This window comes from Sapajus apella, unplaced genomic scaffold (assembly GCF_009761245.1).
Source record: "Sapajus apella isolate SASKATOON/1434 unplaced genomic scaffold, GSC_monkey_1.0 scaffold37, whole genome shotgun sequence".
Lineage (NCBI taxonomy): Eukaryota > Metazoa > Chordata > Mammalia > Primates > Cebidae > Sapajus > Sapajus apella.
Window position 1 is genome coordinate 22,684,114 of NW_022436977.1, and position 25,001 is coordinate 22,709,114.

General features: G+C 42.0%; 2 protein-coding genes and 1 pseudogene across 14 annotated transcripts in view; all 3 read left to right on the top strand.

Annotated features, from left to right (window-relative positions):
* TMEM87A (transmembrane protein 87A) overlaps positions 1-9,462 on the top strand; it is a 58,312-nt gene extending 48,850 nt beyond the window's left edge. For 8 of the 11 annotated variants that reach the window (XM_032297860.1, XM_032297852.1, XM_032297853.1 and 5 more), the window contains 4 exons: positions 51-112; positions 1,612-1,667; positions 2,179-2,209; positions 8,246-9,462. In XM_032297860.1, coding sequence (XP_032153751.1) covers positions 51-112; positions 1,612-1,667; positions 2,179-2,209; positions 8,246-8,287 — 191 coding nt within the window. In that variant the 3' untranslated portion in view covers positions 8,288-9,462. Of the gene's footprint in view, positions 1-50; positions 113-1,120; positions 1,298-1,611; positions 1,668-2,178; positions 2,210-8,245 lie in introns of those variants that run through there. The other 3 variants (XM_032297854.1, XM_032297861.1, XR_004274978.1) reach the window with 2 other exon arrangements.
* A 220-nt stretch (positions 9,463-9,682) lies between these two features.
* VPS39 (VPS39 subunit of HOPS complex) overlaps positions 9,683-25,001 on the top strand; it is a 63,355-nt gene continuing 48,036 nt past the window's right edge. Inside the window, exon 1 of one of the 2 annotated variants that reach the window (XM_032297847.1) lies at positions 9,683-11,937. In XM_032297847.1, the coding sequence (XP_032153738.1) occupies positions 11,865-11,937 (73 nt within the window). In that variant the 5' untranslated portion in view covers positions 9,683-11,864. The remainder of the gene's footprint in view (positions 11,938-25,001) is intronic. The other variant, XM_032297848.1, reaches the window with a different exon arrangement.
* Positions 19,618-24,841, top strand: LOC116564573 (annotated as a pseudogene). Its single transcript, XR_004274979.1, has one exon. The product of XR_004274979.1 is annotated as a selenoprotein N pseudogene (transcript).

A 25,001-nucleotide genomic window follows, 5' to 3' on the forward strand; every position in this document is an offset into this window, starting at 1 on the left:
TGTTGGTCTGTTCACAAAGTTAACCAGTGTACATTTATTTTCTACTACAGAAGGAATGAAAATGAGAAGTACCAAACAAGAACCCAATGGAAATAGTAAAGTTAGCAAAGCAGTAAGTATGACTTTTCCATTATTCTTTGTTCTTTGCCTCATCTTCCAGCCCTCAGTAGAACTACTAGAAGAAAATAGGAGGAAAGCTTCATGACATTGGTCTTGGCAGTGATTTTTTGTATATGACCCCAAAAGCAAAGGAAACAAAGCAAAAATAGAGAAGTGAGAGTACATCAAACTATAAAGCTTCTGCACAGCAAAGGAAACAATTAACAGAGTGAAAAGACAACCTACAGAATGGGAGAAAACATTTGCAAACCTTGCGTCTGTTAAGGGGTTAATATCCAATTTATATAAGGAACTCAACTCAATAGCAAGAAAACAAATAACTCAGTTTAAAAATGGGCAAAGGACCTGAATATACATTTCTTAACATATGACCTACAAATGGCCAGTAAGTATATGAAAATATTTTTGTCATTACTAATCATTAGGGAAATGCAAATGAAAACACCTCACACCATTTTTTTTTTTCAGACAGAGTCTTGCTCTGTTGCCAGGCGCCAGGCTGGAGTGCAGTGACACAATCTTGGCTCACTGCAAGCTACGCCTCCCAGGTTCAAGCAATTCTCCTGCCTCAGCCTCCTGAGTAGCTGGGATAATAGGCATGTGCCACCAGGCCCAGCTAATTTTTGTATTTTTTTAGTAGAGACGGGGTTTCTCCATGTTGGCCAGGATGGTCTCGATCTCTTGACCTCGTGATCCTCCCGCCTCTGCCTCCCAAAGTGCTGGGATTACAGGCGTGAGTCACTGCGCCCGGCCCTGAATGGCATTTATCAAAAAGAAGAAATAACAAGTGTTGGTAAGGTTATGTAAGAAAAGGGAACCCTTGTACACTGTTGATAGGAATGTAAGTTTGTATAGCCATTACGGAAAATAGTATGGAGGTTCCTCAAAATTAAAAATAGAACTACCTTATGACAGCATTTATGTTATTGGGTATATATCTAAAGGAAATGAAATCACTATGTCACGGATAACTTGCACTCCACTCTCATGTTCATTGCAGCATTATTCACAGTAGCCAAGATACAGAATCAACCTGCATGTCCATCAATAGATGAATGGATAAGGAAAATGTGGTGTATTTAGATATACAGTGGAATACTATTTAGACACAGAAGAGAAGGAAATCTTGTCATTCACGACAGTGCGAAGAAGCCTAGAAGATACTGTGTTAAGCAAAGTAAGCCAGGCACAGAAAGACAAATACCACATGATCTCACTTATGTCGAACCTAAAAAAGTTGAAATTCTAGAACCAGAGGGTTGAGTGGTGGTTACCAAGGGCTGTGGGAGAATTGGGGAGATGTTGGTCTAAGGGATTTTTTTTTTTAAGTTTTTAAAAATTAAAATATTTGACTTTTCTATCAGCAGTCCCATTTGTGAATGTACTACTACAGAATTACGAAAGACAAGATTTAAGACCTTTATGTCCTTACTTGAGATGTGTTACATGGTGCATTTTAGTAACGAGTAGCTAAAATTTGTGTGTTCCCAGCAGGAAGATGATTTGAAGTGGGTAGAAGAGAATGTTCCTTCTTCTGTGACAGATGTGTAAGTTTTTGAATGATTACCACAAGAATCCTATTTCAAAGTTAGTACCACTTTGTTATTATTTTAAATGAGCAAGTTAAAGAGCATACTCATGAGAATACAAGATACTGAAAAATAATTAAAAGAATAGTAATAATCTGCAAACAAAAATAATTGGGTTTATTCATTCAGATGACATGTCTGCTTAGAAAGATTTGGCTATGTAGTAGATCTTAAAATGAATGGGATAATCCTTTTGAAATTTTTTAGTTCCTTTCCAGGGCCATAATTTTAATGAAATATTGGTCCTGTCTCATTGCAAAACATGTTTTGGTTTTTTTTCTATACAATTTCTGTAGCTGTTGGTTATTGTGTTTGCTTTTTTTTTCCCTAAAAGGGCCATTAATAAAATGCAAATCTTAGATAATTATAAAAAAGCTTTAAATTGCATTAATTATTCCAGTGTTTTTTTTATGAACCATTTATGGCTTTGTTTTACATTGTTCAATTTAGTATTTTTCTCTCTCTGCAGAGCACTTCCAGCCCTTCTCGATTCAGATGAGGTTAGTACTCAAATCATGTGCATAAATTGTTTATCTGGTAACTAAATAAAAAGTCATGAATCGTCTGTTCAGAGAGATTCTACTTACTGACTCAGTAATGGCCTGAAAACTAAAGTTTATATAGTTGAAAAAGATAAGAATAGAAATACTAATAGATTTCAAACATTGAAGAATCTTTCCTTTTTTTGCATCTGTCTATATATGTTCCATTTTTTTAAGTTACATGGTCAGACTTCAGAATATTTTTGTTCAAATTTGGTAGCAAATACAGTACTCTCCACCATCTAGTACTTTTGTCTGTAAGAAATGCAAATTTAACCCTAATCTGATGTTAGCAAAAATAATAAGGAAAAATATTGAGAAAGGAATATAGTGGACCAAAACAAAATATAAATTGTTACCTGCTATTTAATATTATCTGTGTTACTACTTCTTCAGATAGTAGGGATTATAATAGTACCTCTAATATTTATGTTTTTAATCTTTTACTTTGCCTCCATACAGTTAATCTAGAAGACTTCACATGAAGTCTTACATTAGAATTGTGGGCCAGGTGCAGTGGCTCATGCCTATAATCCCAGCACCTCAGGAGGCTGAGACAGAAGGAACACTTGAGATCAGAAGTTTGAGACCAACCTGGGCAACATGGTGAAACCCCATCTCTACAAAACATACCAAAATTAGCCGGACATGGTGGTGCACACCTGTAGTCCTGGCTACTTGGAAGGCCTACTTAGGAGGATCACTTGAGCCCTGGAGGTGGAGGTTGCAGTGAGCCAAGATCATGCCACTGTAGCCTGGGTGAAAGAGTGAGAACCCATCTCAAAAAAAAAAAAAAAAAAAAAAAAAAAGAATTGTGGCCTGAGTTCATGGAAACTAGTTCTGGACATGTTCTGAATATTAGGTCATTCTAGAATTTTTTTTTTTTTTTTAATTTCAGGAAGCCTTTTGCCTGATTCTGATTCATTGTGTTGAATTGGCTGCTAAAATTGATTTGTTCATTTCCCACTGACATGATGTTTGACATATCATATTACAGTATCAAAATTTTTTTAGCTGTTCTATGCATTGATACAATTGAAAACTCTACCATTTAGATTTGAACCTATCTACATAACACTTTGCTTTCGGTGGTATATTCTGCTGTTCCCACATCTCCCTCTTGAGGTCTTCCTCTGCTAATTATTCGCCTTTAGGGCTTCCCTTTGACTTCAGTTCTTCATAAGCTGCTATAACCAGAGAGGGCTGCTTAAGTGAAACCTGATTGTGCCCTTCATAGGAATGCAAGTTTACTATGGTAGTTTGGGGGCACTGAATTCAGCCATCTGTTCATATTTTCCTCTGAAAAAACTGCAAGATTTTTAAAGTATACATAAGGCTTTTTTGTGTAAGAAAACATAACAATGAAATCTACCCTCTTAATTGCTTCAGTGTACATTACATTATTGTTATGTATAAGCACAATGTTGTACAGCACATCTCTAGGACATTTTCATCTTGTTTAACTGAAATTTTATACCTGTTGATAGCAACTTTTCCTTTTCCTCTCCCCCAGCCCCTGGTATTTACCATTCTACTTTCTGCTTGTGAGTTCTATTTTAGATAACTTTCATCAGTAGAATCATACAGTATTTGTCTTCCTGTGGCTCGCTTATTTCACTTAGCATAATGTCTTCAAAATTTAGTTAAGTTGTAGCATGTGTAAAAATTTCCTTCCTTTTTAAGGCTGACTAGTATTCCATTGCGTATATATAACATGTTGTCTTCGTCCATTTATCTGTCAGTGAACACTTGCATTATTTTTGTATCTAGGCTATTGTGAGTCATGTTGCAGTGAACTTGGGAGTACACATTTTTCTTTGAGGTCATGCTTCATTTCTTTTTTGTATATATGTAAAAGTGGTATTACTGGATTATATGGTAGTTGTTATTTAAATTTTTTGAGGCGCTTTCGTGCTTTTTTTCTGTAGTGATTACACTATTTTACATTTCCGTCAGCAATGCACAGGGGCTCGAATTTCTTTCTTTGCCAACATTTGCTACTTTTTGATTTTTGATAATAGCCATCCTAATAGGTGTGAGATGATACCTTGTGGTTTTGGTTTGCATTTCTCTGATGATAGTGATGATGAGCATTTTTAAATATACCTGTCAACCACTTGGATGCCCTCTTATGAGAAATGTCTATTCTGGTCCCTGGTCCAGTTTTTAATCGGGTTAGTTGATATTTTTGCTGTTGAATTGTAGGGATTTCTTATGTATTTTGGGTATTAACCTTTATCAGATATAGTCATATACCACATTTCAGTCAGCAACAGACCACATATATGACAGTGGTCCCATAAGATAATAATACTGTATTTTTACTGTACTTTTTCAATGTTTAGATATCTTTAGATATCCAAATACTTACCATTGTGTTCCAGTTGCCTTTGGTATTCAGTACAGTAACATGCTGTACAGGTTTTTTTTGCCTAGAGCAATAGGCTTATACCATATGGCCAAGGTACATACATAGTAAGGTGTATAACATCTAAATTTGTGTAAGTATACTCTGTGAAGTTTACACAACTATGAAATTGCCTAATGATACCTTTCTCAGAATGTATCCCTGTCATTAAGTGATCCATGACTGTATGTGGTATGCAAATATTTTCTCCACTTCTATAGGTTGCCTTTCAGTCTGTTGCGTGCTTCCCTTGCTCTGCAGAAGCTTTTTAGTTTGATGTAGTCCCATTGGTCTGTTTTGCTCTTGTTGCTTTGTGCTTTTGGTGTCATAGCTAAGAAGTCATTGCCAAGGCCAATTTCAAGAAGCTTATGTTGTCTTCTAGGAAGTTTCAGGTAAGCTTGAAATTGGCCTTGGCAATGATTTCTTGTGGTTTCAGATCTTATGTCTAATTCTTTAATTTGTTTGAGTTGTCTAAGTCTTTGATCTATTTTGAATTGATTTTTGTATATAGTGAAGATGAGTTACTTTCATTCTTTCTCATGCGAATATTTAGTTTTTTTTAGCACCATTTGTTGAGGAAACTATCAGTTTCCCCACTGTGTAGTGTTGTCTATCTTTTCGAAGACCAGTTGACCATATATGTGTAGTTTTATTTCTGGGCTTCCTATTTGGTTCCACTTGGTCATAGTGTATGATTCTTTTAATATGTCATTGAATTCTGTTTTCTGGTATTTCATTGAAGATTTTTGCATCTGTGCTCATCAAAGATATTGGCCTGTTATTTTCTCTTCTTGTCATGTCTTTGTTTGGCTTTGGCATTAGGGTAATACTGGACTCATAGAATAAGTTTGTAAGTTCCTTCCAAATAAATTTTTCCGCTTCAATTATTTTGGAAAAGTTTAAGAAGGATTCATGTTACTTTGTCTTTAAAAATTTGGTAGGCCTCAATCAAAGAAGCCTTCTGGTCCTCAGCTGCTTTTTTGTTGGGATGTTTTTGATTACTGATGGAATTTTCTTTCTTGTTGTGGGTCTTATCAGGTTGTGGTTTTTTTTTTTGTTTTTTTTTTTCCCAGATTTTCTATTCTTTGATGATTCAGTCTTGGTAGGTTGTACGCTTCTAGGAATTATGTATTTTTTCTAGGTTTTCCAATTTGTTGGAATATTTTTAGAAAGATTTTTTATATTTTTGTCGAAATTCTCACTTTGTTCATGTATTGTTTTCCTGAGTTTGTTGAACATCTTCATGATAGTTATTTAGCATTCTCTTTCAAATATTTCCTATACCTCTGTTTTATTGGGGTTGGTTTCCAGAGATTTATCTTACTCCTTTGTTTGGCCCATGTTTGTCTGATTCTCTATTTTCCTTAATTCTTTGTGTTGGTTTCAGTGCATTAGAAAAGACAGCTACCTTTTCCAGTGTTCATGGACTGGGATTGTACAGGAGAACACCCTCACCAATCATCCTGCTTGGAGATTCCGAGGGCCTCCCTAACCCACTCCGTATGTGTCTTTTCTGAACTTCTGCATATATATTGCCAATCAGAGGGATTTGCTGGGTTCCTTCTCCCCCCCAGGAATTTATAATCTCTTTCTCCCTTTTATGTTTATGTGCTGTGTCATGAGTCTTCTGGAGCCCGTGGCATAGCCCAGCTCTTTTTTTTGTTCACACTGGCCCCCAGGCACCTAAAGTATGCTAGTCCCATCTGTGCTTCAAACCATTTCCTACAGAAACCATTCTGTCAGGTAACCTCTTGCAAAGTTGGAACATTTTCACAGTCCAACTGCCCTCCCTAGGGAAAAGCTGGGATTTGGGGATGTTGGGGATTCCACCTGCTTACTCTGTACTGTGCTGGGGGAGGGGCTGTTGTGAGCTCATGCTTGCTAGTCCAAACTTCCACTTTTGATTTCGGCAACTTCCAACCTGGGCCCTTTGTTGTTAGATCTCAAACTCAGGTAAGACAGAAAACAGTCTCTTGTGCAGGTTCCAGAAAAGTTAGAATGTTAGATGGACATTCCAGTCATTTCTGTCCCTCTCCAAAAAGAAGCTGGGAGCTGAGAGTTTCCTATCATGTGGTGCTGTACTGGGTCCATGGGAGGGGAAGACTTATGGCAAGAGGATACCTCAGATTTTTCTGCTGACTTTGATACAGCTGGTTTCATGCTTTCCTATAGTGCAGGAGACCCTCAGCTGGTTCCTGGATTTCTCACAAAGGGAATTATTCCATGTATTATTGAATCAACGTGTCTATAGTGGGAAGGAGGGCCCAGAGCTTCCTATTCTGTCATCTTGCTGACATCATTTTCTCCAAGACTTTTTTTTCACTTAAAACTGAAAAAGAACTTAAATGAATGATAGGAGAAACAATTTACATGATGGACCAGGAATCAAAATGGCATAAGGCTCTTCAGCAGCATCTTTGGAAGCCAGAACAATGCCACTGAATTCTGAGGAAAGTTATTTTCAGCCTAGAATTCTGTACTCAACTATCGTTATAAGGGTAAAATAAAGATGTTTTCAGTCATACAAGAAGTAACGTAATCGATGTCCTGTATGCACTTTCTGAGGAAAGTAGTGGAAAATGTTCTCCACAAAAATGAGGAAACTAAGAAAAAGACTTGCGATGTAGGAAATAAAGGGTCCAACCCACAGAGTCAAGAAAAATTCCCATTATGATATAATAGATTCTCAGGTTGGTAGCTGGGCAACAGGCTTGGATGGAGTAGGAGAATAGAGAGCATCAGAAAGTATATTTCTAAGAAAAAGGGAAACATCTGTAGATTTTCTGATGTGATTGATTATATTAAAAAATGATTTATAGTTCTATCAGTTTGTGATACAATAGTGAGAGGTACTTAGCAAATGAAGCAAAAGAAAAACGACAGAAAATTAAGGTAGAAAATTGCCGAAGAAGGGAAATTTTAGAGTAGTACATTAATTATTTTAATTTAAATGGAATACTGTAAATACTTTATTAAATGTAATTTTATTTTTTACATTATTTTAAAACATTGTAGTAAAAAACACATAACAAATCTACCTTCCCAACCATTCTAAAGTGCAAAATGTTAACTATGGCCACATGTAGTAGAACAGGTCTCTAGAACTTTTAAATCTAATATAATTTTAATGAGTATATAATATTTAATTGTAAGGATATATCATACTTTGTTTATACAGCCTTATATTTTGGACACTGGATTCTTTCTAATATTTGTTACAAGGCTAAATGTTATAACTAGATCTTTGCCCTTCGCTGGTTCTTCAAGTTAAATACCTGAATTAAAGGAGGTATACATTTTTATTAAAGCCTAATCTTATGTAAATATTTGTTTAGTCATCTTAACTGACTCTATACATTTCCTTCTGAGTGTTGATTTGCTGTCCAGAAGCCTAGAGCTTTTGATTTAGTTGTTCTTGGGTAAGGTCTGGACATTTGTATGTTCAGAGTCTTCATAAATGTTTAGGAATTATTTCTCTAAACATTTAACATAAGCAAATACTCGTGGAAAATGTTTGCTTGGATAGTCTGTGTAGAAGATATTTGGACTGTAGACCATTTTAACCTAATAAACATTTTTTTCCACAGGAACGAATGATCACACACTTTGAAAGGTCCAAAATGGAGTAAGGAATGGGAAGATTTGCAGTTGAAGATGGCTACTATCAGGGAAGAGATCAGCATCTGTGTCAGTCTTGTGTACTGCTCCATGGGATTAAAGGAGGCAATGACATCCTGATCTGTTCCTTGATCTTTGGGCATTGGAATTGGCAAGAGGTGTCAGAACAAAGAGAACATCTTACTGAAAAGTTCATAGGATGAGAAAAATCTACAAGCTTCTTATTTACAACACTGATGCCCCCTTTCCTCGCAGACTCTGACATGGATGTTCATGCAACTTAAGTGTGTTGTTCCTGAACTTTCTGTAACGTTTCATTTTTTTAATCTTTCAAACTAAAAAGTTTAACGTCTTCTAAAGGACTGTCATCAAGACCATAATATGTAATCTCCAGGAGCAACTGCCTGTAATTTTTATTTATTTAGGGAGTTACATAGGTGATGGGGGAAATTGTTAACTACCTTTTATTTTCCTGAGAAGTCAAAGCTACATCTTGTAGAGGTTGTTGAGAAAAAAGGGCCCTTCTGAGTTAAGGAGCCATAGTTCTATCAATGATCAAAAGAGAGGGGAAAAAAACCTGTTACAGTATGATTTAGATCATTTAACAAAGCAAAATCAAGTGCAATTTTGTTTACAAATGGTGTATATTAAAGATTTTTCTATTTCAGATGTACTTTAAAGAGAAATATTAGCTTAACTCTTTTGACATCTGCTATTGTGACACATCCCATTGCTGGCAATGTGGTGCACACTCTGACCGAAACTTTTAACTACTGTTTTGTAAGCCTCCAAGGGTGGCATTGCAGGGTCCTAGGCATTGTTTTGTTTGCCTTTATGCAGAGAGGTGCTCCAAGTGCTGTGATTGAGAACCGTGCTAGAGGAACTGTAATGCTTCAGAAGTGGGTGTTTATACAAAGGAAACAGGTCCTGCTGGCTTAATTTAAACAGTTATTGCATGAAGTAGCTTGGAGGCCCTGGACTGCTGCTTTTTCTTTAGGATGGACTGTTCTGGTAGCCAGTATTGGTTTAGAGACTGTTTATAAGGGACATCACGAGGTGATGGGATTCATTTGAAGCACTCTATTTCTGTTTTAATGGTTTTATCCAATTTTGCCTTCCCAAGATTTTTGTTCTACATAAAAAGTTCATGCCACTTTTTAATATAAAAAATTTTAACAAAAATTAATATGTTTCTTATTTTTTTCAAACTTTTTGTTCTTCTCAAACTCATGAAAAATTTTTTTCCATGGCTTTTATTCTAGATTGTCTTACTTTCTGTTAAAACCAATGACCACATGACCACAATCTTCACCAACTTATACTGCAGTGAAAGTGTTAACCCTTAAATAGTTTCTCTACAGCTCTTTGCTATGGTAATTTAAAAATTTCCTAGGAAGTATCTCTGAGGAACAGCAGTCTAACAACTGACTAGATTCTCATGCTAACTCATTAGGCAAAGGTTGGTGGTATTGTTGTATGCTGCTATTGCATATTAAAACTTAGCAGATGAGTAATAATTATAATGAAGCAGGATAGATGGTCAAATATTTTTTGAGGTTGGTTTGATACTGACTTGAGAATAGGAAAAAAAAACCCATTGTGTTAAGCAGGAGTGTATAGTAAAAATTCTATAGCCTGGGCCCTGTTAATTCTACTTACCACCTTCTGTATTACTGGGAATGGATATAGTGTGTCATTTCTTAGGACAGGTTCAGAAGGAATTTATAGTTTTACATTGATCTGTTAAATTAGGGTTTATATTGTTTATTTTGGTTTTGGGCCTGAACTAAAAGTACTAGACCTTCTCCCAGCACAACAGCTGGTAATTTTTAATTTTCAAGAAGGTAATCAGCTTCTGTGGTGAAAATCAGCTATAACAGGATTTGTTTAGCAATTTTTGTGTTTCTGATTACTTGAAAGTGTACTTCCACTTGTTTATCAGAACAGCATTTGGTAAAGATGGACAAGTATTCCTAGTTTACACATGAAGAAACTGACATTGTGTAAAAATAAAATGACCAGGACCAGTTTTTTTGACTTAATATCATAGACTTACCCTTTTTCTTTACATTTTTGCTTTAAACCCAAATGCTTAATTTTTTGACCTATCTGATGTTTTCCTAGGAGGAAATTACCAGATATAGATCATTCTTGGAGCCCAAGCTAAATTTTGATTTTTAAGTCTTCAAGGGGACTACTAGGGTAATCTCAGACAGTACAGGTCCCAGGTCCTATAGGAGGAAGAGCCATAACACCTTCCTAAAATGAGTATTAGTATGTAAGACAGAGCTTGGGAAAGTTGAATTGGTAGGAATGTGATCATCAAATTAAAAGGAGGCTTATTTCACTGACTTCGAAGAGTTAGTGAATCATCTCTTGCTGCCTAAACTCTTGCTACTCAAAATGTGGTCCAGGAACCAGCAACATCTGGGAGAGTTTTGGTGCTCAATTGAGGGTCTTACTCTGGTTCTACTGAATCAAAAGATGCATTTCAACAACGTCTCTAGGTGATTTGTATGCACATTAAATATGAAAAGCATTGGCCTAAAATGGTGGTTCTCAATCGGTGATTTTGCCTCCCAGAGGACACATGGCCAAGGGATATTTTTGGTTATACCTCTGTGGGGAAGTTACTTCTCGCATCTGGTGTGTGGAGGTTAAGGATGCTGTTAAACATCGTACTTTGTACAGAGCACATCCCCTCCCCCAACAAGAAATTATCCTGCCCTAATTGTGGGTAGTGCTACCGCTGAGAAACCCTAGCCTAAAACTGTGGTTTTCAAGCTTGTAAGTGCACGGACTCTTGGTGGTTCTCAAGCTTGTAAGTGCATGGGTTTATTAAAATAGATTGATGTTACCCTCCAGAGTTTCAGATTCAGTAGAACAGGAATGGGCCTGAAACTTGGCATTTCTAACAAGTCCACGGGTGGTGCTGATGCTGCTATTGGGGCTCCTCTAGAACCACTTTCAGAGCACTGGCCTAGAACAACCTTGAAGGTATAAAGGTAAGGTGCTTGTACTAATTGGGATAGAATGGTAATACTAAAGCTGCCATTTATTGAGAGCTGAGATTGTGTCAGGTGTTGCTAAGCGCTCATGACACTAGGTCACAGGTACTTAATACAAACCATTTTGTAGATTAGGAAAGTAAGGCATGAAAGTACTAAATTTTCTAAATCACAGCTAATTTGCTAACTGGTACATCTCCGTCTGATGTCTGACGCCAAAGCCCGAATTTTTAACCATCATGCCCACTGCCTAAAACAGTTCTAAGATTAAGAAGTTGTTCCTTCTATGGTAAACCCACGGCTACTCGGGATTAAGTAGTTCTCGATCCAGAGTGACGACGGCGACTCAGAAACCAGTGAATTCCTGGAGTGCATCGGGAGGAAGAGGCGGGACTTTGGCTGCGGAAGGGGCGGGCCTAACCGGCAGGAAGTCCGGGGTTGATGGCTGTGTTGTTGACCGGCCTGTAGCGGCGAGTCCTGGCCGGATCCCCATTTACCCTTTGCCCAGCCTCGTTCCGGACCCCAGACCGGACCGGCACACTCTGGGAGAGACGGCGGCGGCGACTCTCCCCTTGCCGCCATGCACGACGCTTTCGAGCCAGTGCCGATCCTAGAAAAGCTGCCTCTGCAAATCGACTGTCTGGCTGCTTGGGGTAAGCCGAGGGGCCGCGCAGGGTCAGCACAGGAGCGGCCCAGATCTTTTGTGAGGCCGGGGAAGTGGACAGGCGTCCATCTGTGTGGGCTTCGGTTGGATGCTACCTGAGAGGGGCTTGGGATGAGGGCAGAGAGATGACCACCGTCTATAGACAACGATGTCTATGAGGCGGCCTGGGTGATCCAGTGATCCAGTCATTTAGGGGAGTTCCATTTGCCCTTGCTCTCTGTGCAAAGTGGGAGGACGAGCTTTCCTTTTTAATTGTGCTCAGCTTTGGCCCATTTTAATTCCCAAGAAGTGTTCATTTTAGAGGGCCAAAGCAGTAAGTTCTTAGCCTGCCAGGGGCTTGAAGTTGTCCAGATGATTGTGGGGTTTTCTAGATGAAAGTTAACCCTGGTTTGGGGGGCATTGAACAAGTTAACACCATATGGCTTTTTTTTCCCCTTAGTAATCACTCGTTCACTTCTCATTACTGTAGGAAGCTCATGTAGTTACGCCAACCTTTGAATCTACCCAAGTGGTTGATTACCTTGTATCCAAAGCGTCCAAGTTACCTAATTCTGTAGATAGAAGAGTTTCCAGATTGTCATGAAACCTAACCCATAAAAACTTGCATAGTCCTTTTGGGATTGACTAGTGCAGAAAGTAGGGACAGACATCTCTTGTGTGATCTGAAATATAAATGAAGGTTTCGGGGGTAAGGATGAACATTGTGCTCTTACTTATGAGTGACTGATCTGATAACTGCCCCCAAAGACCAAGGAAATCATTTCTAACTTTCCTCTTAATGTTTAGGTCCTAGAAATCAAGAACCATAAAAATGTGACTCACATCTCTTACTCAGATGTTATATTGATCTACATGGGTACCCATGATGGGCCTCATGGAATCTTGGTGGTGTCTGATATCCGGTGCATTAGCAGTTCATAGTGTCACCCAGTCATCCTTGCAGGGTTCTTCATGACTTCTTCAGTAGGGTTCTTTCACAATGAATTTTCATGTTAATGTGCACCCCTCCTCCTTCACCAGCTCTGGGTGCCATTAAAATCACACCTCCACAGTAAGCTGTTCTAGTCCTTTCGGTTAATAGAAGAATCCTACTTGCTCCAAACATCTCAAGAAAACCAATTTCTGTCATTAAATGCTCTCATTAAACATTTAAATAGAGGAGGAGAACATTTTTTTAAGTGAAAGACCTGACACTGCATCAAGGGATTCATTCCCCCAGTGCTTCATCAGATATGTGTACTAGGTGCCTACATGGGCCTTTCTCTCTGCAAGGGACAGTAATACAGTGATGAACATGAGACAATGCCTGTGCCCCTAGGATACACATTGGGAGACAAAGACATGTGAACAGATTATGATCCTAGAGAAAGATGTTGCCTATTATTGCAGCATGGGTGGGAGGGTACCCAACTCAGCTAAGGACATATGTTTCTGAAAGGGATTAATGCAGCTGTTGCCACACTTGACTTAGCTCATCAGAATCCTTGACTCTGATCTCCTGTTGGACCATTAGCACATAGTTCTCCTAGACTTTCATCAACTCCACTGTCACAGTACAGATTCCTTGCACCTGTGGTTTTTCAGGAACACAGTTTTGAAACGATAGGTAGCTTTTGGCCTTCTTTGATTACCCACCAAGCAGGAGAAATGCTCTTTGCTTCCTAAGGTGTTTTTGTATATACTGGGTTAAGAGAGGCCATTTACTGCCTCCTGCTTCAAAAGTGCTTTATTTCCAGATTTGTGCAGCAGTAATTATTGCTCTTTCTAGTCATTACCCCTTTTACCTTTGGATGGAAAGTTCATCCAGGAACCTCCAGAGCCAGGTCACACAGGGCCAAATAATATTTGAGGTGTAAATGTCTTAGAGACAATATACTCTGTCTCCTAGGAAATAGAAATCAGGAGAACATGATGAGGGTGATTTCTTTCGAAACTGCAAACTTGTATAATCCTGCTGCTTTTTCAGCATTTTCATTTGAATGTCTAGCAGCATAGCAGAAACAGTTCTTGATTCCTCTCCCCTCAAACATGACCGTCCTCCTGTATCTTACCTCTCAGCAAGTGGCATTTCTACTTACCTCTTTGACTAAGGCCAAAAGCTTTGGAATCATTCTTGACTTCTCTCATTCTATTTTACACTATATCCCATCTATTAGCAAATCTTCTGTGTTCTATCCCTAGAATAAATCTGAAATCCAGCCATTTCTATCTTGATGGTTACTACTCTTGAAGGCATCATCATCTGTCACTTGAATTACTGTAGTAGTCTTCTCATTGATCACCCTGTGTTTGCCCTTGTGCCATTTTCAGTTTTTTATCTACGAGCTAGAGTGAAACTTTGAAAACCTAAATCTGATTCCATCCGTCCTCTGCTCACAACCCTCCCATCGTATCACATCACAACTAGAATAAGTTCCACAGTCTTTACCTTGTCTGGAAACATCTGACATGATCAGGCCCTGGTTATTTCCCTGTCTCCTGTACACTTGTCACTCCTTTCTGGCACCAGTCACACACAGCCTTCCTTGTTCTATCAATGCACAAAGTACATACCCACCTCAGGGCCTTTGCACTTGCTCTTTCGTCAGCCTGGCACTTAGTTGCCTCAGCATATATGTTTCATTCCTCATTTCACTCAAGTCTCTGCTGAAATGTCACCCAAATCAGCAAAACCTTCCCTACGTATCCTATATAAAAGAGATTGACACATCCACCAATGTGCTATTTTCTTAGCCTTATCTTCTAATCGTGGATCACCATCTACTGTTATTTTATGTATTATTATTATTGCCTCTGTCATCCACATTAGAATGTAAGTTCCCTCAGGGCAGGAACTTTGTTTTCTACATTGCTGTATCTGCAGTACCTAAAATGTTTCCTGATTCAGTGGGTATTCATTAAATATGTGTTTAATGAATAATGTTGATATAGTAATAGCTTGCAGTTGTTGAATGCTAATCTGTATTAGGCTTTTGTAAAATAAAAACTCCATTTTATGGAAGAAGGATCTGAGGCTTAGAAAATTTAAGAAATTATTCCAAGGTCACATGTCCTGTAACTCATGTCTGATTCTAGAGCCTGGTTCCTAAACTTGAATGTATATTCAAAGCCTGTAAGAAATGCAGACTTCATGTGTATATATGTGTATCTGTATGTGTATATATAATGCATAATTATATTTTTCAGAAAAACAACGGAAAGATAAATCAAAAATTACTAACATGATGCCCATGGCAGAAGGGAGAGGAAAAGATAAAATGGACGATGATAGAAACTAGACTTTTCATTGTTTTAGCTTTGGAACTACATAAATATTTCATAAAAACAAATAACAAAATTTTATTTTATTTTATTATGTTATTTTTTATTTTTTTATTTTTATTTTTTGAGACTGAGTCTTGCTCTGTCACCCAGGCTGGAGTGCAGTGGTATAATCTTGACTCACTGCAACCTCCGCCTCCCGGGTACAAGCCATTCTCGTGCCTCAGCCTTCTGAGTAGTTGCGATTACAGGCGCATGCCACCACATCCAGCTAATTTTTGTATTTCTTTTTAATATATATATATATATTTTATTGCACTTTAGGTTCTAGGGTACATGTGCAGATCATGCAGGATTGTTGCATAGGTACATACATGGCAATGTGGTTTGCTGCCTACATCCCTTCATCACCTATATCTGGCATTTCTCCCCATGTTATCACTCCCCCCTACCCACTGCTGTCCCTCTCCTATTCCCCGCAACAGACCCCAGTGTGTGATGCTCCCCTCCCTGTATCCATGTGTTCTCATTGTTCACCCACCTATGAGTGAGAACATATGATGTTTGATTTTCTGTTCTTGTGTCAGTTTGCTGAAAATGATGGTTTCCAGATTCATCCATGTCCCTACAAAGGACATGAACTCATTGTATTTTATGGCTGCATAGTATTCCATGGTGTATATGTGCCACATTTTCTTTGTCCAGTCTATCATTGATGGGCATATGGGTTGATTCCAGGTCTTTGCTATTGTTTACAGTGCTGCAGTGAACATACGTGTGTAGTAGAGATGGGGTTTCACCAAATTGGCCAGGCTGGTCTCGAACTCCTGAACTCAAGTGATCCGTCCACCTCGGCCTCCCAAAGGGTTAGGATTACAGGCATAATCCACCATGCCCAGCCAACAAAATTAAATTTTAAAATGTAGATTTCAGGGTACCATCTCAAAGCCATTGAATCTGAATCTCCATGTGCAGGGCCCAGGAATGTGCATTTTTAATAGGTCCAGGTGATTCGAACTGGGGGCTTATGCCCAAATGAGAAGCACTGTTATTTGCCATGTTACGCAACGAAGGGAAGTGACTACTATCTTATTCATCTCTGTGTTCCCTGCAGTGGTCAGCATTGGGCCAGAAATGGAATTTATTACATGAAGTTGGACCATATTGCACTGTTGGAAGGAGCTTCATTAGGGTAATTATGAGCAATAGGGCCTAACCCTCCTTCCCAAGAGGAATTAAGTCCAACCTTGTGACTCACGGGTAGGCCATCAGGAGTTTTCCAGGGCTGATACTTGCTTTGCTTATGTGTCTGTTATGTGTTTGCATAGTATGTCCCTGCTTTCTGTTGTGTGTTACTGTATTGAGTCTCAGAAGGGACTGTCCACCCTATGCTGCGCTTGCCCCGCAGGCTTCTTGTTCTCTGTGTTGTGTGGGCACAGCTGTGTTAAATAATGTGTCCTAGAGAGTGGAGGACCCAATATGGAACAGGTCCTCTGCCTAATGGCACATTTAATCAATCAGATTGATTTAAAAGTTTTCAGTGGGCCAGGTGCCATGGCTCACGCCTGTAATCCCAGCCAAGGCGGGCGGATCACGAGGTCAAGAGATCGAGACCATCCTGGCCAACATGGTGAAACCCCGTCTCTACTGGAAAAAAAAAAAAAATTAGCTGGGCATGGTGGCATGCGCCTGTAGTTCCAGCTACTCAGGAGGCTGAGATAGGAGAATTGCATGAACCCAGGAGGCAGAGGTTGCAGTGAGCCAAGATCGTGCCACTGCACCACTCCAGGCTGGCGCCTGGCGACAGAGCGAGACTATCTCAAAAAAAAAAAAAAAGTTTTCAGTGAATTTAATATATCAGATGACCAGTAGAATAGACATTTGATTTTGTGAGACAGTTTTGCTCTTGTCACCCAGGCTGGAGTGAAATGTTGCAATCTCTGCTCACTGCAACCTCCACTTCAGAGATTCAAGCAATTCTCCCTTAGCCTCCTGGGTAGCTGGGATTACAGGTGCTAATTTTTTTTTTTTTTTTTTTTTTTGGGAGTTGGAGTCTCGCTCTGTCGCCTCTGTCACCCAGGCTGGAGTGCAGTTGTGTGATCTTGGCTCATTACAGTCTCCATCTCCCAGGTTCAAGTGATTCTCTGCCTTGGCCTCCCAATTAGCTGGGATTACAGGCATGTGCTACCATGCCCAGCTAACTTTTTGTATTTTTAGTAGAGACAGGATTTCACTGTGTTAACCAGTAGGGTCTCCATCTCCTGACCTCATGATCTGCCCGCCTCAGCCTGCCAAAGTGCTGGGATTACAGATGTGAGCTACCATGCCTGGCCTAATTCTTGTGTTTTTTTAGTAGAGACAGGGTTTCATGAGGTTGGCCAGGCTGGTCTCAAACTCCTGACCATCTGGTGATTCACCCGCCTCAGCCTCCCAAAGTGCTGGGATTACAGGCATGAGCCACTGCACCTGGCTCCTAAACATTTGATTTTTAAAAATGTATTGGTGTGTCTTAGTTTGGGTTCACAAGAAAAAAAAAATGTAAATAAATTTTTAAATATCTATTGACAAACATTTCAATAAAAAATGGAAAATAGACTCTTGAATGCCATGTTTAGGAATTTGCCTTCCTGTTTTGATGGCATAGCTTCATAGGATTTTTTAAGCCCCATTGTGACAGCATCAGAGATCTGCTCTAAGTTAACTGACAGCAAATGTGAGAGTGCACAGAGTGAATGAGACCAGTTGAAACTGTCACAGGGGTCCCTGGAGACACTACAGGATGAGGCTATCAAGAGGTACCATTAGAGGTAAAATTGATAGACGTTGGCCAACTCAGGGGAAGCTGAGGCTATAAAAAGAGATAAAGAAAAACGGGAACTGGTGGGGATTTGGGAGATAAAGTGGAGAGAGAAGGATGGGGAAGATGGTAAACATTATGTTGGCCTTTTTGGTTATAGATTTTTATGTATGCTATGAGTGGATTTTTTAAAAATCCACCTTATTTTACTTAGGTCTGAAATATCAGTGGGTGGCCTAAAAACCAACTTTAGTATTGCCAAATTGCTCGATATTGTGATATTTATAAATAAAGTTCTAAATATAATGTCTTTTACAAAGCAAACATTGCAAACTGAATTATTTTATTTCTTCATATTCTGCCTCAGCATAAATCTCCAATCGTCATTAGAGCTGCTGTTATTTCTTGATTTCAACTTACGTTATTAAGAGCACACAGTGTCTTACTTTTTGCATCCTGCCTTTCCTTTAAGACCCCAAATCAAAGAAAATGGAATCATCATCCTGGAGAAATACTCTTGATCCTCTGGATAAGGAATGTAGATGCTGACCTGTTTTTATAAATGTAACTACTACCTTTCAGACCTTTGGCTGACACCCATTCTTTTGATATGGGTGCCTTAGGAAGTACATCACAGCATGTGGTTGGGAATCAGACAAATTGGGGTTGGGATCCCAACTCTGCTACTTACCACATGTGTGACTCTGGAAAAGTTATATACCCTGTAGGCCTCAACTTCCTCAACGATAAAATGGGGATTTGAAAAAAGGACTTACTTCAAGGGATAGTTGTGAGGATTAGTGAAATAACAGATGTGCTTAGCATTTCTTGGAACACAATACATGTTCAATAAAATTTACCTATTTGTACTATTATCCAAGATTTTATTTTACAAGGATCAAGAATCAAGAGAGTTTATGAAAAGAATGAGTGATCTTTATGTTATCAAAAGGCTAAGGAAGTATTTGTACATGCTTACCTTCCCTGAATGATGTAATATGGGTCTGTCAGGATAATAATTTAAACTTTTTCAGTGCCTCTTTCTTTTTACCTAGACTAGTGCCTCCCAAATGTGGTCCTTGAACCACCACATCAAAAAGTTGCTAGAAACGACAATTCCTGGGCCTACTTTTAGACCACTGAATCAGAAGTTCCGGGGTAGAGCCCAGCATTCTGTATTTTAACAAACACTCAAATAATTCTGATACACCAAAGTTTAAGAACCACTGACCTGGATCATCTTTTAAAATGTACAGTTTGGCTGGGCACAGTGGTTCATGCCTCTATTCCCAATACTTTGGGAGGCCAAGGAAGGGGCATTGCTTGAGGTCAAGAGTTGAAGACCAGATTGAGCAATATTGTGAGCCCTCATCTCTATAAGAAAGTTTTAAAAAATTGCTGAGCGTAGTGGTGCATGCCTGTAGTTCTCACCACTCAGGAGGCTGAGGTGGGAGTATCACTTGAACCCAGGAGGCAGAGGCTGCAGTGAGCCATGATCATACTCAGGAGGCTGAGGTGGGAAGATCACTTGAGCCAGGGAGGCAGAGACTGCAGTGAGCCATGATCACACCACTGCTCTCTAGTCTGGGTGCCAGAGTGGGACCCTGTCTTAAAAAAATAAAAGTTTAAAAAAAAAAGTGTACAATTAAATGGTTTTTAGTACATTCACAGAGTTGTGCAACTATCACCACAATTAGTTTTAGAACATATTCATCACTTTCAGAAGAAACTCAGTACCCATTAGTATTTACTTCACATTTTCCCCCAAGCCCACCAGCCCTGGGCAACCACTAATCTTTCTGCCTCTGGGGGTTTCCCTATTCTGGACATTTCATATAAATGGAATCATGTGGCCTTTTGTGATCTGGCTTCCTTTAGTTAGCATCATGTTTTCAGGTTCATCTGTGTTGTAGCATATACCCATACTTCTTTCAATTGTTAGCTAATATTCCGTTATATAGACATGCCACGTTTTGTTATCCATTCATCAGTTGGTGGACATTTGGTTTGTTTCCGTCTTTCAGCTATTACAAATAACACTGCTATGAACATTTGTGTACAAGTTTCTGTGTAGAATATGTTTTCATTTCTGTTGCGTGTGTACCCAGGAGTGGAATTGCTGGGTCCCAGGGTAGCTATGTTTAGCATTTTCAGGAACTGCCAGACTTTTCCAAAGCAGCTGTCCCATTTAACATTCCTGCCAGCAGTGTAGGAGGGCTCCAGTTTCCTAATATTCTCATCAACACTTGTTATTAAATACTTTCTGCTAGACTATCTTTTGAAATAATGAATTTTGTAAGCTTATGCTATGTCATTTATTTTCCTGAAAGTAAAAATATTTAAATGATGCCTCTTACGATGACTCTTAGCTATTATTTTTGAAGTTGGATACCTGGTTTCACATTCAATTTTGTGATTTTATAAACTTTCATCATATTCTTTTTAGCTGAATTAAAAAATATATATATATCTAAAGAGATATATCTTAATAAAAGTGTGTGTGTGTATATATATATATATGTGTATATATATATATATATATATATAAAAACAAAAATAATCTTTTAACCTTAAAAATAAAGCCCTTCCATCTTTTTTATTAGTTTAATGTTAAAACAATTAAGCCAGCCATGAGCCGGGCCCGGCTGGGCCAGCGCGGGCAGCCCGGCCCTGGCCCCGGCCCCAGCCCCACTGTGCCGCCTCCCGAGCCGCCACCCCGCCGTGGCACCCGCGCCCTGGCGCTGCTCGGACCCCTGCTGGGTGCAGCCACCGCCGCCGCCGTCAGGGTCTGCGCCCGCCACGCCGAGGCCCAGGCGGCCGCGCGGCAGGAATCAATGCTGAAGACCTTCGGGACAGATGGCCTTTTTCTCTTTTCCTCCTTGGACACTGACGGGGACATGTACATCGGCCCCGAGGAGTTCCAGCCCATTGCTGAGAAGCTAACAGGGTCAACTCCTGAGGCCAGCTACGAGGAGGAGGAGCTGCCCCCTTGACCCTAGCGAGGAGAGGCTCACCATAGAAGCCCGATTCCAGCCTCTTTTCCCGGAGACCATGACCAAGAAAGAGCAAAGATGGCTTCCTAAAGGTCTCGCGCCTCACCCTGTCCGGCCTCCGAAACTGGATGACTGCGGCCTCACCGAGGGCAGTGTTTGCCGCCCGCCACTTCCAGCCCTTCCTTCCCCTGCCAGGCCAGGAGCTGGGCAAACCCTGGTGGATCATCCCCAGTGAGCTGAGCGTCTTCACCCGCTACCTGTCCAACAACCGCTTCTATCCACCGCCGCCCAAGGGCAAGGGGGTCATCATCCCCCGGATCCTGAGCATGTTCCACCCGCGGCCCTTCGTGAAGACCCGCTTTGCCCCTCAGGGGGCCGTGGCCACCCTGACTGCTGTCAGCGACTTCTACTACACTGTGATGTTCCGGATCCATGCCGAGTTCCAGCCCGACTTCCCCTTCTGGTTCTCCCCTGCTGAGTTCACCGGCCACGTCATTCTCTCCAAAGATGCCACCCACGTCTGCGACTTCCGGCTCTTTGTGCCCAACCGCAGGTCTGTGAATGTGGACATGGAGTGGCTTTATGGGGCCAGTGAAAGCAGCAACATGGACGTGGACATCGGCTGCATACCCCAGATGGAGCTGGAGGCCACGGGCCCCTCAGTGCCCTCCATGATCCTGGATGAGGATGGCAGCGTGATCGACAGCCACCTGCCCTCGGGGGAGCCCCTGCAGTTTGTGATTTGAGGAGATCAAGTGGCAGCAGGAGCTGAGCTGGGAGGAGGCCACCTGGCGCCTGGAGGTAGCCATGTACCCCTTCAAGAAGGTCTCCTACTTGCCATTCACTGAGGCCTTCCACCAAGCTAAGGCTGAGAACAAGCTCGTGCACTCGATCCTGCTGTGGGGGACCCTGGAGGACCAGTCCTGCTGAGGTTCGGGGGTGGACTCTCCCGGAGATGGTCCTGGGAAGTTCGCTTATCCTCACCCTGCTCAACGAGAGTCTCATCAGCATCTGGTCCCTGGTGAAGGAGCTGGAGGAGCTACAGAGCAACCAGGAGAACACGGCCCAGCAGAAGTTGGCTGGCCTGCACCTGGAGAAGTACAGCTTTCCCGTGGAGATGATGATCTGCCTGCCCAATGGCACCGTGGTCCACCACATCAATGCCAACTACTTCTTGGACATCACCTCCATGAAGCCCAAGGAAATCGAGAGCAATCTCTTTAGCTTCTCACCCACCTTTGAAGACCCATTCACAGCCACCTACATGCAGTTCCTGAAGGAGGGGCTCTGGCACGGCCTGCACCTGCTGCAGCCCTAGAGTGCCTGCGGGACCGATGGGATCTGATGCACAGGCCCCCACTCCCCAGAGCCAGAGTGGTCCTCAGCCCACTGCTGACTGCAGATGCCGCCCACGCCCACCCATTCCTAGGTTGCCTTGGGGGCTACAATATCCACTGAGGGTGCCCGTCACAGCCTTGGCTCCATGGTGGTGGGTAAACAAGGGGTGCCTGGGCTGACTGGGCAGAGGAACCTCTAGCTCTGACTGTCACCCTCTCCCTACCCACTTGGCCCTGGAAGCTGCTTGGGCCCCCCCAGATCAGGGCCTGGGGGGCCTCGGACCTCTCCCAGCCAGCAACACAGTCTAGGCCCTTGGGGGGTGAAGAAGAGGAGGGAGGAGCAGGCTAGGAGGGCAGGGCCACCATCCTCTCCTTGCTTCCTTCCCCAAGGAAATATCCAGAAGCCCCAGGCAGGAGGGGCCAGGCTGCAAAGGTGGCTCTTCTGTTCTAGCGCCTTGGTTCCTGTCCAAACCCCGGGCTGCCCTCCTGTGCCTGATGTCCCCAGCTGGGGTCAGCCTCAGCAGAACACAGCCTTCTGGAGCCTCTGGGCAGAACCCTCCATCAGAAGTGGAAACCAGACTGAACCCCCTGTAGCTCCCCCGCCTGTCTGGGGAAGCTTACTGGGAAGAGGCTTCTGCCTTTAGCAATGGGGTTCACTAAGAGGGTTCCTGAGGCTTAGGGCCAAGGCTCCCCCACTGCCCACCCCAGCACAGGGTCTCCATGGGACTGCTGGAGCCAGGACTCCTGCCATCCCTCCTGCCCCTCAGACCTCACATCCACGGAAGCGTAGCCCAGCCAAAGAACAGCCTTCTCCAGAGCCAGCACTGTCCCGGCCACAGGGGTGCCCCAGGCTACCTCTTCTACCACTGGGGTGCCATGGACTCCCCTTGGCAACTCTTGGGACTTTGGTCCACGTTCTGAGCCACTGACCACGGCCAGTCTCTTTTTTTAATACATGCAGAAAAGTGTTTTCACACAAACTTTCTCATGGTTTGTAGGTATTTTTTTATAACCCCGGTGCTGAGGAGAAAGGAGGGGCACTGGCGTCCCCGGCAGCAGCCCCATCCCATGATGGCTGGATCTGAAATCCTCGATGGGTCCAGCTTGATGTCTCTGCAGCTGCACCTATGGAAAGAAATAGTCGTCTCTTCTCTTCAGCTTTTTAAAAACAGCCCTCAGAGGATTCCTGTTCTCCCCGCCCTCTCCCATCCTCCACGCAGCCCATGGGCGCCTGTGCACTCTCATTCAGGCCTTGACGTCAGGCTGCCCCCTCCCAGGACCCTAATTTTCTCCCCACCTCCTCACCCCACCTAGGGCTCATTCTTAAACCTGGCAGAGGAAGAAGGAAGCTACATTGCAGCCACTCCCAGTCCTTCTGTCCACTGACTTCCCCCGCTTGCCTTGGGCGTTCCCACTGAGCCTTCCGCAGCCAATCATCTTCTCAATTTTGTTTTGTTTTGTTTTGAGACGGAGTCTTGCTCTGTTGCCCAGGCTGGAGTGCAATGGCATGATCTCAGCTCACTGCAACCTCCGCCTCCTGGGTTCAAGCGATTCTCCTGCCTCAGCCTCCTGAGTAGCTGGGATTACAGGCATATGCCATCATGCCTGGCCAATTTTTGTATTTTTAGTAGAGACAGGGTTTCACCCTATTAGGCTGATCTCGAACTCCTGACCGCGACCCCATGATCCACCCACCTCAGCCTCCCAAAGTGTTGGCATTACAGGCGTGAGCCACCGCACCCAGGCTTGTTCTCAATTTTGTATCATCCAGTCATCACTAACATTATACACACTTTCTCGCTTAATCCTCACGACAAACCTGTGAGGCGATGCTCATTGTTCCCATCTTGAAACTTGAGTCTCCAGGAAGTGAAGTGACTTGCCCAGGGTCACTCAGCCAGATGGAGTTTTGGGGGTGTTTTTTGGCAATGCACCCTCACCTCCCTACCTGTTTTCCCTGAGGTAGAAAGGAAGGCCTTTCAAACCAGAGTATCTCACTCTCCTCTGACCCCCAGACCAGAAGGAGCATGAGCCAGCCAGCTCAGCCAGGCTCTCTGTGTCCTCGGAGGAAGTGTTCCCATGACCTGTGCCCCTTAGTGGGAAGGTAGAGCGCCTGATACTCTCTCCCTGTCTCCCCTGTCCTGTCAGGTGTAGATGGCAGGGGTAGCTCATGCAAGCCTTTCTCCCGCTATTCCTGGAGAGCCAACTCCACATGCCTGGTCCCATGAGAGGAGCTGATGGCCTGGGCTTTCCGAGGCCTCATCTGATGCCTCTGCAGTTCCTGTCCCCCACCAGGCCTCAAGGCTCAGGGTGAGAATGGCCCTAGACTGCCCTCCTGTCACTCCTTTGCCACTTCCCTCCCCTGTCCCCAACATGCCCTGTAATAAAATTAGAGAAGACTGAAAAAAATAAAAATAAAAAACAAGCCAGGGACATTTGTATCCTCTGATGTGTCTAGCCTAGTAATTATTCAATAAATGTGTTTTTAATCGGTTGATTCTCAAACATGAATATAAACATTTCTTAGCTTACGAGTTCACAGCCGAATTCTACCAGAGGTATAAAGAGGAGTTGTTACTATTCCTTCTGAAACTATTCCAAACAATACAAATAGAATCCTCCCTAACTCATTTTATGAGACCAACATCATCCTGATACCAAAACC